The sequence below is a fragment of the Thunnus maccoyii genome, chromosome 23 (genome assembly GCF_910596095.1).
Source record: "Thunnus maccoyii chromosome 23, fThuMac1.1, whole genome shotgun sequence".
NCBI lineage: Eukaryota > Metazoa > Chordata > Actinopteri > Scombriformes > Scombridae > Thunnus > Thunnus maccoyii.
The window spans coordinates 24,788,137-24,804,177 of NC_056555.1; the positions used below are offsets into that span (position 1 = coordinate 24,788,137).

Here is a 16,041-nt window from a genome sequence, read left to right on the forward strand (position 1 = left end):
ACTGCCCTCATAGTTCGCTGACAAGGTCTGTACTGTAAACATGCTGAACTACTGGGATATTTTTTTCCAATGAAACATATGTTAACTTTGTGTTTTTTAATCAATTTTTGAAACACACACAGATAAACTATTTATGGTTATTTATTGAATATTTCAAACAGTTGAAATCAAAGTACACATCACTTGAAATGAAAATGTCTTGTGAAAAAGGTCACATTTTAGTTCTAAAGTAAAAAGCAAGTTCCCTAAAAAAAAAGTAGAAAATAATAACTTACATCTCTTGCAAACAAAATAAATTATTTTAAATAACGCCATGTGTGAAAATGTTAATGCAACACTGCTGATTAAGAGCAAGAGAAAAGCTTGGACAAGACACCTCCAGTGGATCAACAGGCTGTATCTGAGGCATGTGACAATGTTTCCTCCTGAATTGAAAACCCCTCAGATGGCGAGCTAGTGGCTGGCATGCGAAAGTACTTTTTTACCACCTTGCTTTTAGTGAGAAAGTGTACATAATTCTTTCTCCACCATTCCAGTGGATTTTCCTCACTATCCAGCATGAGAGACACCAAGTAGCCGCTCAGCTGTGCTTCTACTGTTTGCTGAAATGACATAGTGGGTGCAGTTGAAAGGGTTGCCTCACTTCCTTTGAAAAAACTTCCTAATAACCTCCTTGGTTTCTTTGCTTATGATGAAGATGTAGACGGCTCTGTGCTCTCTGGGGTACTTTCCCTGTGGACTGCAGCTGCTGACTCCATCATCTTTGTTCTGACTTCTTCCTGAATGGTGGGGACATGGTGTGCAGAAGTGTATGCTTCCAGTAGCTCTTCTGTGATGGGTTCTGAGAACTTCTCCTTAAGGATGCAGGTTTTGATTGTTTTAGTCAGCTCCATGTCATCTTCGTCCTCAGCCAGCACTCATGAATGGAGGATGTGTAGGACAGAGTTCACAAATGAAATGGTCACATACTCTTCTCCTGACAGGGCATCTGTGAACTCCATCAATGGGGAGAGAGCTTTGTTGACAGCCTCTAAGACATCCAGGTCAGCCCAAGATGGAACAAGTTGCCTTGATTTCTCATCATCAGCGAGGACCTGTGTGATGGCTTTCTTTTGCTCAAAGATCCTTGCAGTCATCATTTGCATTGATCCCCATCTGGTGGCACGTGCAGTTTTCAACTTGTGTTGTGGCAGGTTCAGCTCTTGTTGTGCCTTCACAAGCGCCTTCTTCTTTTTCCAACTATAGGAAAAAGCACTGACAATCTTTTTGCAAACCCTCATTTCCTGCTGCACACGTTGATCTTCCGTTGCATTTTCTGAAATACACACACGAAAAGATGAATTCTTATTTTATTGAGGGTTTGACTTATACCTAAAGACTTAACAAACTGTAAAACGTAAGCAAAATAATAGATGAGGAGAAATCTCTTAATTCAAAGCTACTTAATTAATAATAGATTAATAACATACTTCTAGAGTAATTTTTATTTCTACTTTAATGATGAGTCATTGTAGCGTTGTTTTACATTGTAATGAGAAGTTAACATTGTAATATGAAGCACATTGTAACATTAAGAAAAGTGCTATATGAATAGTTGATTATTATTGTCACAGTATTTATTTAAAGTGAACTAAAAGATAGCTCTAGCTCAACTATAGCATAGTGTCTGATCAGCTGATGTGTTACCTATCGATTGCCAGGTGCAACCTGTGTCCAAAACATTGCTCCCGTGTCCGTCCATTGAGCTGTGTAGCTTTGACGACATTAGTGCTGTTGTCTGTCGTAATGGTCATGAGGTTCTCTTCCATGAGGTCCCATGCAGACAGCATATTTCTCAGGCCCTGTGCAATCATTTCTGATGTGTCATCATCTGCAAAATATGCCGTCTTCAGGCATCTGTTGCGCAGGTTCCATTCATCGTCAATGTAGTGCGACGTAAGGCTCAAGTATGGCTCCATCCTTGTACTTGACCAGAGATCAGACGTTCCTACAAAGTACTGAACAGATTTTAGTTCAGCGGCTACCTTCTCACGACATGTTTTGTACATGTTGGGCACCGCTGTTTGGGAAAAATATTTTAGCGATGGCACAGCGTATCTTTTGTCGAGGGTTTTAACAAGATGTTTAAACCCACTTTGTTCCACAGTAGCTACGGGATCCATATCCTTCATGATGTAATATGCAATAGCATCAGTTATTTCTTTCCATCTTCTTGAATCCTTTGCATAATGTGCGGCATTTGTAAATGCTTGTGTTAGCGTCAGCTGCTTTGTGGAAGCACTTTAGCGTTTGTCAGTCTCTCTCTTTTTTTGAGCCATGAACTCTTCATATTCAGTAATGTGATTGTGTTCCAAGTGATTAAACAGATTGGTGGTGTTACCTTTGGTCACTGAAATTGTTTTTCCAAAGTTTTTACATTTGACTTATTTTTGCTCTGTGTCGTCTTCACTGAAGCTGAAATGTGTCCAAACCACAGACACGGTATTCTTTTTAGTTATAAGCTGCTCAGGTTGAGGCCTATTTGTTGGCTCAGTGTTAGTGCTTGTGTCATCCATGGTGCCAGCTTGCTTTGAGTGAACTCGCACTAACGTTAGTTGGACGGGGCGGAGGCACATGACTGAACACAACATAGTATTGTTTTAAAGAGACAGTTCATGAACGCACGCATTGGGGAAATTATTAACCGACTTAACCAACATGAGAAAGATTAAGTCAGTGAGAGGGTCTTAATGTCGGTCTTGATACATTTTCAGTTAATTGCCCAGCTCTACTTCACTTTAAATTTTGTTCTTTAAATTTAAACCAAAAACCTCAATCAGACAGCAACAAATATAATATCCAGTATTTACTTGTTCCAACACTATTATGAAGCTGTGCAGTGTTTATATTAACAGAAATATTTAAACACAAGATGCTGTGATTTTTTTCATGGCGACATCATTCCATTAAATGTAAATAATGTCGATATGTTGAACATCATTTTCCTCCTATTTTCCCATCCATCCTGACATATTTGATATCATTATAAATGTTGGGATCTTGAGTAGAATCTGAAATATTCATGTGGATTTTTAACTTGTGTTTGGCTGCACAACATGAGTTTGTATAGATGGAGTCACTGGTGGGGCTGCAGAGTTTAAGAGGTGAAGTCACTACGTCTTTATTGAAGTAGCAGCATGTTGTCATTAATATTAATGAGAGCTCTTTTTCACTGTTTGTATTTGAAAGTCTTTAACCTGCATCCTGTTGGGTTCAGCTGGTTGGAGTTTCCATTTTCTAAACTTTGTTTTCTAAAGTGACATCATTTATTCTTTATTCAGATTGAGTGGCTGCAGTTTGTCAGAGATCAGCTGTGCTTCTCTGGTCTCAGCTCTGAAGTCCAACCCCTCATCCCATCTGAGATATCTTGATCTAAGAGGAAATAACTTGAAGGACTCGGACATGAAACACCTGTCTGATCTTAAGGAGAGTCCACACTGTAGACTGGAGACTCTGAGGTCAGTTCACTGACTGTAGAAACTGTAGAAAATGTCCACTGTTAGTTGTTAAAGTAAATGAATGTTCATAATTTTTGGTAAAGAGTCACATCTGTATATAGAAGATCCTCTCAGCTAATATCTGTTTTAAATTGATCAAGTTTACTTGCTGAAAGGAGAAATATTTCTTTATTATTTTATTTAATGTGTTTAATGAATAATGTCTGATCATTGTGTGTGTTCTAAAATATTTATATTTTAGAACACACACACACACACACACACACACACACACACACACACACATACATACATACAGGGACACAGAGAGATCAATGCAGGTGTTTAAAGTATTTTTTATAAATCAGTGTTGACATGAATATGTGTCTGAATGTTGTGGTGACATTTGGATGATATCTGTAGAAGGCTGATATCACAGCCAGCAGGACAGGGGGGCACTGGGGGGCAATGTCTGTCCAATTGGGATGTTGTGCCCCACCCAAGCTTCAGATTCATGGAAACTTCCTGTCTTACTGTACGTGACTGAAGTTAGGCTACATCGCACACACACTGTCACAACACAGTTTCATGTAGCTAACAGCTAGATGAAAGTTGGAAACTGGCTAAGCAGTTATGTTTGAGCCACTTTTTAACAAAAACTCGTCCAGAGGATGAAGCATGTTGGGACCAGGCCGTGCCTTAAAGTGAAGTCACAGCAGGATGGTTGAGACATATGTTGGCTCTAAAGTAGGGCTGCTCGATTATGGCAAATATCATACTCACGATTATTTTGGTCAATATTGAAATCACAAGTATTTAACACAATTGCATTTTGACTCATGGAACAGAAACGCTTCCATTTTATTAAATGTAGCAGTCGACACTGACTCTGAGTGTCTCACGGAGACCCCATGTTTTGGGTTTTTTTTCTGTTGCATTCAGTGAAGCGTAATCTGCACAGACAGCTGTTTAAATCACAGAAATATCCGGCTGTATATGTGTTTTAGGCATGCACGATATTGGATTTTCCATCTCATTTTTGCCGATGCCGATATATATGCACATTTTATCCACCTGGCTGAGGAGACTATTACACCTGCAATCATAGATTGTACGAATGATCAAGAAAGACAATATATGAAGGAAGAACTTATGAAGACTGGAGTTCAGGAGCTCAGCATTAAAACACATGAACCTGCCAAGTGGGTGGAGCAGTAGTTTTCTTTGACTTTATCAGACAGACAGGAGTAATGTGCAGGATTTAATCTTTGGTCCACAGTCCGAAGCAGAAGGTGGCGGTAATGCACCTCATACGCTGGTTGCCAATAGCTGTTACAAACCAAAAAGAAGAAGAAAAAGAAAACGTTTTTTCCAACAGAGTGGTACATCCTGTCAGCCGAGGTGTTTCCTATCTCTGCAGCCGAACACAGCAGCTCCTCTGCGGACTGTTTCATCCTGACGGTCCCGGTGTTTCCTCCGCAGGCTCCACTTCACTCAGCTGCCCGACAGACCCGCTGCTTCTTCCCACTTTAACCTGAATAACAAACCGGGGCTCGGTGCTCCGGTTGGATCCAGACGGAGAGCCGGTGCTAGCTGGGAGGCTAGCGGAGCGTTAGCCTCAGCATGACCGGAGGGAAGCACAGCCAGCTAGCCTCCGCTAGCCTCCCAGCTAACGTTACCTCCGGTTTCACTACAGGCAGATTCACTCGCTACAGTGGGCGAGGAAATAAAACCAATGAATCAATAAGTACAAACACTGTTGATTTCTTCCCGTGGAGCCGACATGCAAACTATTTAGGTTTAGTAAATCCCAGCTGTCAGTCAGCCTGGTGAAGGCAGGTTAGTCTGTGGACAGAGACGCTCAACGCCTGTCGGAGGCGTTTAAGGAGGAGCGAAAGCGCACCGCTGTAAAGGAAAGAGGTTTGCTGGATTTAGAACACAAGACAAAACGAGAGCATCACTGCGAAATGACAATAATAAACAATAATCGTTTTATCTAAATTATCTTGTTTTCATAATCGTAGGAAGCCTAAATCGTAATCGAAAATAAAATTCGCACATTCCTACTCTAAAGGACCCTTCAGTCACAACAGATGTGTGTAACAACAGATCCAGATGCGCATCAGATCATCCATGTTGACTGGACACCTGAACAACTTGACGTTTTTGTCTTTTGAAAGAGAACTAACTGACACGTGTGATTACAAAGACATAATCAACCTTTCCAACTCAAAGCCCAGAAGACTCGGCCTTGTGTAGGAATAGTAGCCGCAGGTAAGCCAGTGTTATTTATCCTGGCCCGCCGTGGCATGTTAGGATTGTGGTTTCTGTGAGGAAGTTCTGAACTGTAACATATTCATTGTTCAATTTGTTTCAAGAGTTATGCAGTGTTGGTTTGGTTATTACAGTGGAAACCGCCTGTATTGATCACAGTTACAGTGATCAATCGCTTATATGGATCACAAAGCTTGAGACTGAATCATTCTTATACAAATGTTGTTTAAATAGTTTGCTTATACTAATCAAGTACAGTGTTCATTTTGGGCCTTTTCATACATGAATCCATATGGAAAAAATTGTACAACAACAGTAATTCTATTTTTTTTTATTTTACTCCCATGAAACATGTTTGATATGTTCCTGGCGGCTGCGGCACCATTACTGCCCCGTCTGCTTCCAGCTGGTGACCTGAGGCTGCTGCTGCCTGCACATTGAAATCATGACGGGAAAAAGAAAATCATTTTCTCTCAATGAAAAACGTTGTTTCCTCGAAGCTCATGACAAACTGCCAAAAACCAGCCAACGAGATGCAGCAGCGACACAACAACCAGCGTTTAAACAGCTGTACTGTATTTTGAAACAGTCAGTAAAATTCATTAAATAGAGAAGCTGCTCGTTTCATTACTTTATATTCATGTAATAAATATACAAATGTCAATTAGATGGTATTCTGCATGAGAAATAGAGAAAAAATGTTTAAAAATCAGTTATAATAATCATCTGTTGATAGTGATCAATTTGATCCAGACAGATGTGATCAATATAAGCAGTTTCCACTTTATTGTGTTATTTCTTCTTTTATGTATAGAAAGCCATTCATCTGACTCATTTACGTTAAACTACCAAAAAAAAGAAAGAAATGTCTGATCTATGAGGATGTAAAAAGGAGTGCCCACCCGTGACGACCTTGTGCCCCCCTGCTGATAATTGTCTGGCGCCGCTCTGGCTGATATTATGATGATCTACAATAACACAATGACAAAGTTACTCTGCTCATTTTAGTGAAAAGCTGATTGATGAGGACATAGTAATGTTGAACTACACATTTAAAACCTGAACACATCTGATTGGATTATAAATGGATTTTAATCTACATCATTTATTCTTTATTCAGATTGACTGACTGCAGGTTGTCAGAGACCAGTTGTGCTTCTCTGGTATCAGCTCTGAAGTCCAACCTCTCCCATCTGAGAGAGCTGAATCTGTCTGGAAGAGAGTTTCAGGAATCACACGTGAAGCTACTGTGTGATTTTCTGGAGAGTCCAGACTGTAGACTGGAGACTCTGAGGTCAGTTCACTGACTGTCTGTTACTATTGTTGATCTTAATGTTTAACAACTGAACCTAATTTATGTACATACATAACTTACATCCATGAAGTTCATTTTCTTTTTTCCATATTTTCATTTTTTTACTGTACAAAGTTTAGTCTGTAGTTATAAAAGATGACTGATTCTTAAAGAAACTGTAGAAAATGTCCACTGTTAGTTGTTAAAATAAATGAATGTTTATAACTTTTGGTAAAGAGTCACATCTGTATACAGAAGATCCTCTCAACTAATATCTGTTTTAAATTGATCAAGTTTACTTGTTGAAGGAGAAATATTTCTTTATTATATTATTTAATGTTTTTAATGAATAATGTCTGATCATTGATATTGATCTTTCACAATAATCTCTCTCACACACACACACACACTGATCTAAATGCAGGTGTTTAAAGTATTTTTTATGAATCAGTGTTGACATGAATATGTGTCTGAATGTTGTGGTGACATTTGGATGATGTCTGTAGAAGGCTGACATCATGATGATCCACAATAACACAATGACAAAGTTACTCTGCTCAGTTTAGTGAAAAGTTCATTGATGAGGACAGTAATGTTGAACTACACATTTAAAACCTGAACACATCTGATTGGATTATAAATGGATTTTAATCTACATCATTTATTCTTTATTCAGATTGTGGCGCTGCAGGTTGTCAGAGATCAGTTGTGCTTCTCTTGTCTCAGCTCTGAAGTCCAATCCCTCCCATCTGAGAGAGCTGAATCTGTCTGACAACGACGTGGGTGACGTGAAGCAGCTGTGTGATTTTCTGGAGAGTCCACACTGTAGACTGGAGGTTCTGAGGTCAGACAACATTTTTTACTTCTGTGCTGAGATTAATATGATGTGACAGTTGTGGTGACACTAAACTGCAGACATAAAGCTGATATTATGCTGACCCACACTGAGGATCTATTTTCTTCTTCAGTGGTTTAGTCCATTGACTGTCAGAACAATGTTGAGCTGCACATTTAAAACCTTCATATAACAAGAAAAATCTACACTGGATAATTCACTCTGAACCCCTGAAACTCTGTTTTTATCTTTTCTATTTGACAGTTTTTAACCTGCATCCTGTTGGGTTCAGCTGTTTGGAGTTTCCATCTTCTAAACTTTAGGACAAAAAAATAGATTTTCAGATTAATTGCGATTCTTATTTGAATGATCAATAATTGATTCTTGAAATCCAGAGATGGATCTTTGCATTTGTGTCTTTACTCAGTAAACATGTACATGTGCTCTGTGTTGTGTGTGTGTGCAGTGGTTACTTGTTGTAAATGGTTCAGTTAGAGCAGCATGATGTGTAAAATGTCCACTTTGTTTAAATCCAGTTATTACAACGTGCACAAAAATCTTATTTGAAGTGTAAAAGTAACGTAGATGCTAGCTGCTATATTAGCTGCCTTGAGTCACCACAGTCCCGTAAACCGTGACGTGAATAGTTTCAGTCTGTGGACCCGCCGCAGTTTACGGGACTGTGGTGACTCAGGATGGTCAGCTGACTCTGGCTGTCTCGTAGGGGATCTAGAGATCACATCTACAAGAGGAACAGACTGAAAAAAGACTCCACACACTGATCTGAGCTCTGGGTTTGTGTTTGTTAACGAGATATTATCTCTGACTACGAGATGTGAAAGCGTGGAAGTGGACTGAACAGTGTGCAGATTCTACTGTATTCAGTCTGTCTCTACCTGCCGGGGAGCTAACGCCAGCCAGCAGCTGTCTGCAGGTATCACACTGATGTCAACACAAATACAAACAGTGCAGATGAACTAATGAGCAGACTTTCAGTTTCTGCCGTCTGTGCTCAAAGTGATAAAGTTGAAACAGCAGGTACTGACAGTCCATGTGTTGCATTATGGGATAGCATTTATGTGTTTTAAATGTACATAATGATGAAGCTCTTGCAAGTGATGCAGGTCTTTTATTATTCTTGCTCAACTGTTTTGCACATGTAGACCTAAAACATAAATGTGTCGTGTTTTAGTCTTTTGACATTTTTACTTGTGTTTGGCTGAACAACATGAGTTTGTATAGACGGTAGGGCTGCTTGATTATGGCAAAAATCATAATCACGATTATTTAACACAGTTATTTTTTGACTCTCATTTTTGCCGATGCCGATATATATGCACATATTTTTTTCCACCTGGCTGAGGAGACTATTACACCTGCAATCATAGATTGTACTAATGATCAAGAAAGACAATATATGAAGGAAGAACTTATGAAGACTGGAGTTCAGGAGCTCAGCATTAAAACACATGAACCTGCCAAGTGGGTGGAGCAGTAGTTTTCTTTGACTTTATCAGACAGACAGGAGTAATGTGCAGGATTTAATCTTTGGTGCACAGTCCGAAGCAGAAGGTGGCGGTAATGCACCTCATACGCTGGTTGCCAATAGCTGTTATAAACCAAAAAGAAGAAGAAAAAGAAAACGTTTTTTCCAAACAGAGTGGTACATCCTGTCAGCCGAGGTGTTTCCTATCTCTGCATCCGAACACAGCAGCTCCTCTGCGGACTGTTTCATCCTGACGGTCCCGGTGTTTCCTCCGCAGGCTCCACTTCACTCAGCTGCCCGACAGACCCGCTGCTTCTTCCCACTTTAACCTGAATAACAAACCGGGGCTTGGTGCTCCGGTTGGATCCAGACGGAGAGCCGGGGCTAGCTGGGAGGATAGCGGAGCGTTAGCCGCAGCATGACCGAAGGGAAGCACAGCCAGCTAGCCTCCGCTAGCCTCCCAGCTAACGTTACCTCCGGTTTCACTACAGGCAGATTCACTCGCTACAATGGGCGAGGAAATAAAACCAATGAATCAATAAGTACAAATACTGTTGATTTCTTCCCGTGGAGCCGACATGCAAACTATTTAGGTTTAGTAAATCCCAGCTGTCAGTCAGCCTGGTGAAGGCAGGTTAGTCTGTGGATAGAGACGCTCAACGTCTGTCGGAGGCGTTTAAGGAGGAGCGAAAGCGCACCGCTGTAAAGGAAAGAGGTTTGCTGGATTTATAACACAAGACAAAACGAGAGCATCACTGCGAAATGACAATAATAAACAATAATCGTTTTATCTCCATTATCTTGTTTTCATAATCGTTGGAAACCAAAATCGTAATCGGAAGTTAAATTTGATTAAACACACAGCCCTAGATCAAGTTCATATGTTGAAGGAGAAATATTTCTTTATTATATTATTTAATGTGTTTTAATGAATAATGTCTGATCATTGATATTGATCCTTCAGAACACACACACACTGATCTAAATGCAGGTGTTTAAAGTATTTTTTATGAATCAGTGTTGACATGAATATGTGTCTGAATGTTGTGGTGACATTTGGATGATGTCTGTAGAAGGCTGACATCATGATGATCCACAATAACACAATGACAAAGTTACTCTGCTCATTTTAGTGAAAAGCTCATTGATGAGGACATAGTAATGTTGAACTACACATTTAAAACCTGAACACATCTGATTGGATTATAAATGGATTTTAATCTACATCATTTATTCTTTATTCAGATTGAGTTACTGCAGGTTGTCAGAGATCAGTTGTGCTTCTCTGGTCTCAGCTCTGAAGTCCAACCCCTCCCATCTGAGATATCTGAATCTGTCTCACAACGACATGTGTGACGTGAAGCAGCTGTGTGATTTTCTGGAGAGTCCACACTGTAGACTGGAGACTCTGAAGTAAGACACCATTTTTTACTTCTGTGCTGAGATTAATATGATGTGACAGTTGTGGTGACACTAAACTGCAGACATAAAGCTGATATTATGCTGATCCACACTGAGGATCTATTTTCTTCTTCAGTGGTTTAGTCCATTGACTGTCAGAACAATGTTGAGCTGCACATTTAAAACCTTCATATAACAAGAAAAATCTACACTGGATAATTCACTCTGAACCTCTGAAACTCTGTTTTTATCTTTTCTATTTGACAGTTTTTAACCTGCATCCTGTTGGGTTCAGCTGTTTGGAGTTTCCATCTTCTAAACTTTAGGACAAAAAAATAGATTTTCAGATTAATTGCGATTCTTATTTGAATGATCAATAATTGATTATTGAAATCCAGAGATGGATCTTTGCATTTGTGTCTTTACTCAGTAAACATGTACATGTGCTCTGTGTTGTGTGTGTGCAGTGGTTACTTGTTGTAAATGGTTCAGTTAGAGCAGCATGATGTGTAAAATGTCCACTTTGTTTAAATCCAGTTATTACAACGTGCACAAAAATCTTATTTTAAGTGTAAAAGTAACATAGATGCTAGCTGCTATATTAGCTGCCTTGAGTCACCACAGTCCCGTAAACCGTGACGTGAATAGTTTCAGTCTGTGGACCCGCCGCAGTTTACGGGACTGTGGTGACTCAGGATGGTCAGCTGACTCTGGCTGTCTCGTAGGGGATCTAGAGATCACATCTACAAGAGGAACAGACTGAAAAAAGACTCCACACACTGATCTGAGCTCTGGGTTTGTGTTTGTTAACGAGATATTATCTCTGACTACGAGATGTGAAAGCGCAGAAGTGGACTGAACAGTGTGCAGATTCTACTGTATTCAGTCTGTCTCTACCTGCCGGGGAGCTAACGCCAGCCAGCAGCTGTCTGCAGGTATCACACTGATGTCAACACAAATACAAACAGTGCAGATGAACTAATGAGCAGACTTTCAGTTTCTGCTGTCTGTGCTCAAAGTGATAAAGTTGAAACAGCAGGTACTGACAGTCCATGTGTTGCATTATGGGATAGCATTTATGTGTTTTAAATGTACATAATGATGAAGCTCTTGCAAGTGATGCAGGTCTTTTATTATTCTTGCTCAACTGTTTTGCACATGTAGACCTAAAACATATAAATGTGTCGTGTTTTAGTCTTTTGACATTTTTACTTGTGTTTGGCTGAACAACATGAGTTTGTATAGACGGTAGGGCTGCTCGATTATGGCAAAAATCATAATCACGATTATTTAACACAATTACTTTTTGACTCATTTTTGCCAATGCTGATATATATGCACATATTTTTTTCCACCTGGCTGAGGAGACTATTACACCTGCAATCATAGATTGTACTAATGATCAAGAAAGACAATATATGAAGGAAGAACTTATGAAGACTGGAGTTCAGGAGCTCAGCATTAAAACACATGAACCTGCCAAGTGGGTGGAGCAGTAGTTTTCTTTGACTTTATCAGACAGACAGGAGTAATGTGCAGGATTTAATCTTTGGTGCACAGTCCGAAGCAGAAGGTGGCGGTAATGCACCTCATACGCTGGTTGCCAATAGCTGTTATAAACCAAAAAGAAGAAGAAGAAAAAGAAAACGTTTTTTCCAACAGAGTGGTACATCCTGTCAGCCGAGGTGTTTCCTATCTCTGCAGCCGAACACAGCAGCTCCTCTGCGGACTGTTTCATCCTGACGGTCCCGGTGTTTCCTTCGCAGGCTCCACTTCACTCAGCTGCCCGACAGACCCGCTGCTTCTTCCCACTTTAACCTGAATAACAAACCGAGGCTCGGTGCTCCGGTTGGATCCAGACGGAGAGCCGGGGCTAGCTGGGAGGCTAGCGGAGCGTTAGCCGCAGCATGACCGGAGGGAAGCACAGCCAGCTAGCCTCCGCTAGCCTCCCAGCTAACGTTACCTCCGGTTTCACTACAGGCAGATTCACTCGCTACAGTGGGCGAGGAAATAAAACCAATGAATCAATAAGTACAAACACTGTTGATTTCTTCCCGTGGAGCCGACATGCAAACTATTTAGGTTCAGTAAATCCCAGCTGTCAGTCAGCCTGGTGAAGGCAGGTTAGTCTGTGGATAGAGACGCTCAACGCCTGTCGGAGGCGTTTAAGGAGGAGCGAAAGCGCACCGCTGTAAAGGAAAGAGGTTTGCTGGATTTATAACACAAGACAAAACCAGAGCATCACTGCGAAATGACAATAATAAACAATAATCGTTTTATCTCCATTATCTTGTTTTCATAATCGTTGGAAGCCAAAATCGTAATCGAAAGTTAAATTTGATTAACCACACAGCCCTAGATCAAGTTCATATGTTGAAGGAGAAATATTTCTTTATTATATTATTTAATGTGTTTTAATGAATAATGTCTGATCATTGATATTGATCCTTCAGAACACACACACTGATCTAAATGCAGGTGTTTAAAGTATTTTTTATGAATCAGTGTTGACATGAATATGTGTCTGAATGTTGTGGTGACATTTGGATGATGTCTGTAGAAGGCTGACATCATGATGATCCACAATAACACAATGACAAAGTTACTCTGCTCATTTTAGTGAAAAGCCCATTGATGAGGACACAGTAATGTTGAACTACACATTTAAAACCTGAACACATCTGATTGGATTATAAATGAATTTTAATCTACATCATTTATTCTTTATTCAGATTGTGGAGCTGCAGGTTGTCAGAGATCAGTTGTGCTTCTCTGGTCTCAACTCTGAAGTCCAACCCCTCCCATCTGAGACATCTGAATCTGTCTGACAACGACATGTGTGACGTGAAGCAGCTGTGTGATTTTCTGGAGAGTCCACACTGTAGACTGGAGGTTCTGGAGTAAGACACCATTTTTTACTTCTGTGCTGAGATTGATATGATGTGACAGTTGTGGTGACACTAAACTGCAGACATAAAGCTGATATTATGCTGATCCACACTGAGGATCTATTTTCTTCTTCAGTGGTTTAGTCCATTGACTGTCAGAACAATGTTGAGCTGCACATTTAAAACCTTCATATAACAAGAAAAATCTACACTGGATAATTCACTCTGAACCTCTGAAACTCTGTTTTTATCTTTTCTATTTGACAGTTTGTGTGTGTGTGCAGTGGTTACTTGTTGTAAATGGTTCAGTTAGAGCAGCATGATGTGTAAAATGTCCACTTTGTTTAAATCGAGTTATTACAACGTGCACAAAAATCTTATTTTAAGTGTAAAAGTAACGTAGATGCTAGCTGCTATATTAGCTGCCTTGAGTCACCACAGTCCCGTAAACCGTGACGTGAATAGTTTCAGTCTGTGGACCCGCCGCAGTTTACGGGACTGTGGTGACTCAGGATGGTCAGCTGACTCTGGCTGTCTCGTAGGGGATCTAGAGATCACATCTACAACTTTCTAAACTTCTACATTCTAAACCTTCTTCAGCTCTGAACAGATTATGAAACATTGAATGATTTCAAACATGAACTTTGTTTTCTAAAGTGACGTCATTTATTCTTTATTCAGATTGAAACACTGCAGTTTGTCAGAGACCAGCTGTGCTTCTCTGGCCTCAGCTCTGAAGTCCAACCCCTCATCCCATCTGAGATCTCTGCGTCTAGGAGGAAATAAACTGACTCGGACGTGAAGCAGCTGTCTGATCTTCAGGAGAGTCCAGACTGTAGACTGGAGACTCTGTTGTGAGTAGAGAGTTGGAGTCAGTCTGTGCTGGTTTCAGCAGTATTGTATTAAACACAGTTAGTATCAAAGCAAAGATCCAGTATTTCCTGGTGAACCTTCAACCTTCTCAGTGGCTGCTTTCCTCAGTGAAGCTGTGAGAGGAGAATGGTGACAGGCTTCAGGATTGGACAGAAAGACAGAGAGAGAGAGAACAGTCAGCCAATCAGATCAGCCAGAAGCTTGTTGTGATCATGTGTTTAAGTTGATGTGAAGACGACTGTTGTTGTTGTGTTCATGTCTGCAGGAAATAAAGCTGGATTACAGCTGACAGCCTTACAAGATGTATAGAGACAGTGGTCCTCATCATCAAACTGTCCTACCATCAAATCTGATCTGAAAGTGTTTGTTCTCTCATTTCAACACTAAAGAATTGATCAGTTCATCTTTGTCAGAGCTCTAAGATCAGTCTGACTGCAGCCTGCAAATCACTGGCTCTGATTTCACACAAGCATCATTACGTTTAGTAACCATGTGGTCTTTATACAGACCAGAACCTCTGCTGAAGTCCAGGAATCACAGCAGCTGTTTAGCTGAGAGCTCTGACTGATTGTCATGTGATGATTTAACAGCAGGAAAGATCTTCAAATCCCACAGAGACTCTGTAGCTTTCAACTTTTCTAACAGTTGACATGAATCAACAGTAAATCCATCAGTAAACTGATGAGTGAATGTCTCTGTTTCTGCAGTAATGATGTGTTCATGACTCTCAGCACTTTATTTCCTCTGTGTACTTGAGTGAAATCTGCAGAGTAAACAGACTTGATAGCAAAAGTCTGTGCAGGTGTGTGAGCCTGGAGCTCAGTGTGTTCACTCCAACACGTTAACATGAGAGCTGAAAGGAAGCAGGCTACGCTGCACAGCTGTTCCACTTCTGGTCTGAACAGGACTGAAGTCCCTGCTGCTCTTTATACTGGATGTGCTGCATCACTGACTGACAGCTGATGAAGTGAGTCTCACTAAACACTGATTTATGACCTCTGTTGTTTCTTCTTCTCTCATCAGATGGAGTTATCGAGTTCTGTTGGAATCAGACAGAGTGAGTGCTTCTTCTTCTCTCACCAGCTTGGGGTATCAATCTCTGTCAGAGTGTGACTGAACATCCAGGAGTGTGTGTTGAGAGAGGATCAGCTGGATCCTGATGATCCATCTGGACCGGAGTCTGGATCTGGATTTTGTCATCTTCACTTAAGTCTCTTAACTGACTACAAACTGAACAGTTATCTCTGGATTTTGTTGAATCAGCACTTTACAGATGTGTTATACATGAGCTGTTTGATGCAGAAAAGATTAAAAACAGGTGTTATAAGTCAGACTCTGACCCTGGGCCCATATTTATCAAGCGTCTCAGAATCACACTGAGAGTTAACGAGGACTAAAACTAATTAATGAAGCAGAAGAGAATTTACTGTGACTGTCAGCAGGAGAAGGATTACTCCTGGGAGAGAGTGAGACGTGGCTGTTTTACCACAGTCAGAGCAGCAAAGTAGAAATAA

At 40.4% G+C, this 16,041-nt stretch overlaps 1 protein-coding gene across 4 annotated transcripts in view; it reads left to right on the forward strand.

The window, feature by feature from the left end:
* LOC121890611 (NACHT, LRR and PYD domains-containing protein 12-like) overlaps window positions 1-15,719 on the forward strand; it is a 79,752-nt gene extending 64,033 nt beyond the window's left edge. For all 4 annotated transcript variants that reach the window (XM_042403052.1, XM_042403053.1, XM_042403054.1 and 1 more), the window contains 6 exons: window positions 3,321-3,497; window positions 6,871-7,044; window positions 10,611-10,778; window positions 13,499-13,666; window positions 14,336-14,508; window positions 15,551-15,719. In XM_042403052.1, coding sequence (XP_042258986.1) covers window positions 3,321-3,497; window positions 6,871-7,044; window positions 10,611-10,778; window positions 13,499-13,666; window positions 14,336-14,456 — 808 coding nt within the window. In that variant the 3' untranslated portion in view covers window positions 14,457-14,508; window positions 15,551-15,719. The remainder of the gene's footprint in view (window positions 1-3,320; window positions 3,498-6,870; window positions 7,045-10,610; window positions 10,779-13,498; window positions 13,667-14,335; window positions 14,509-15,550) is intronic.
* The last annotated feature ends 322 nt before the right edge of the window (window positions 15,720-16,041 follow it).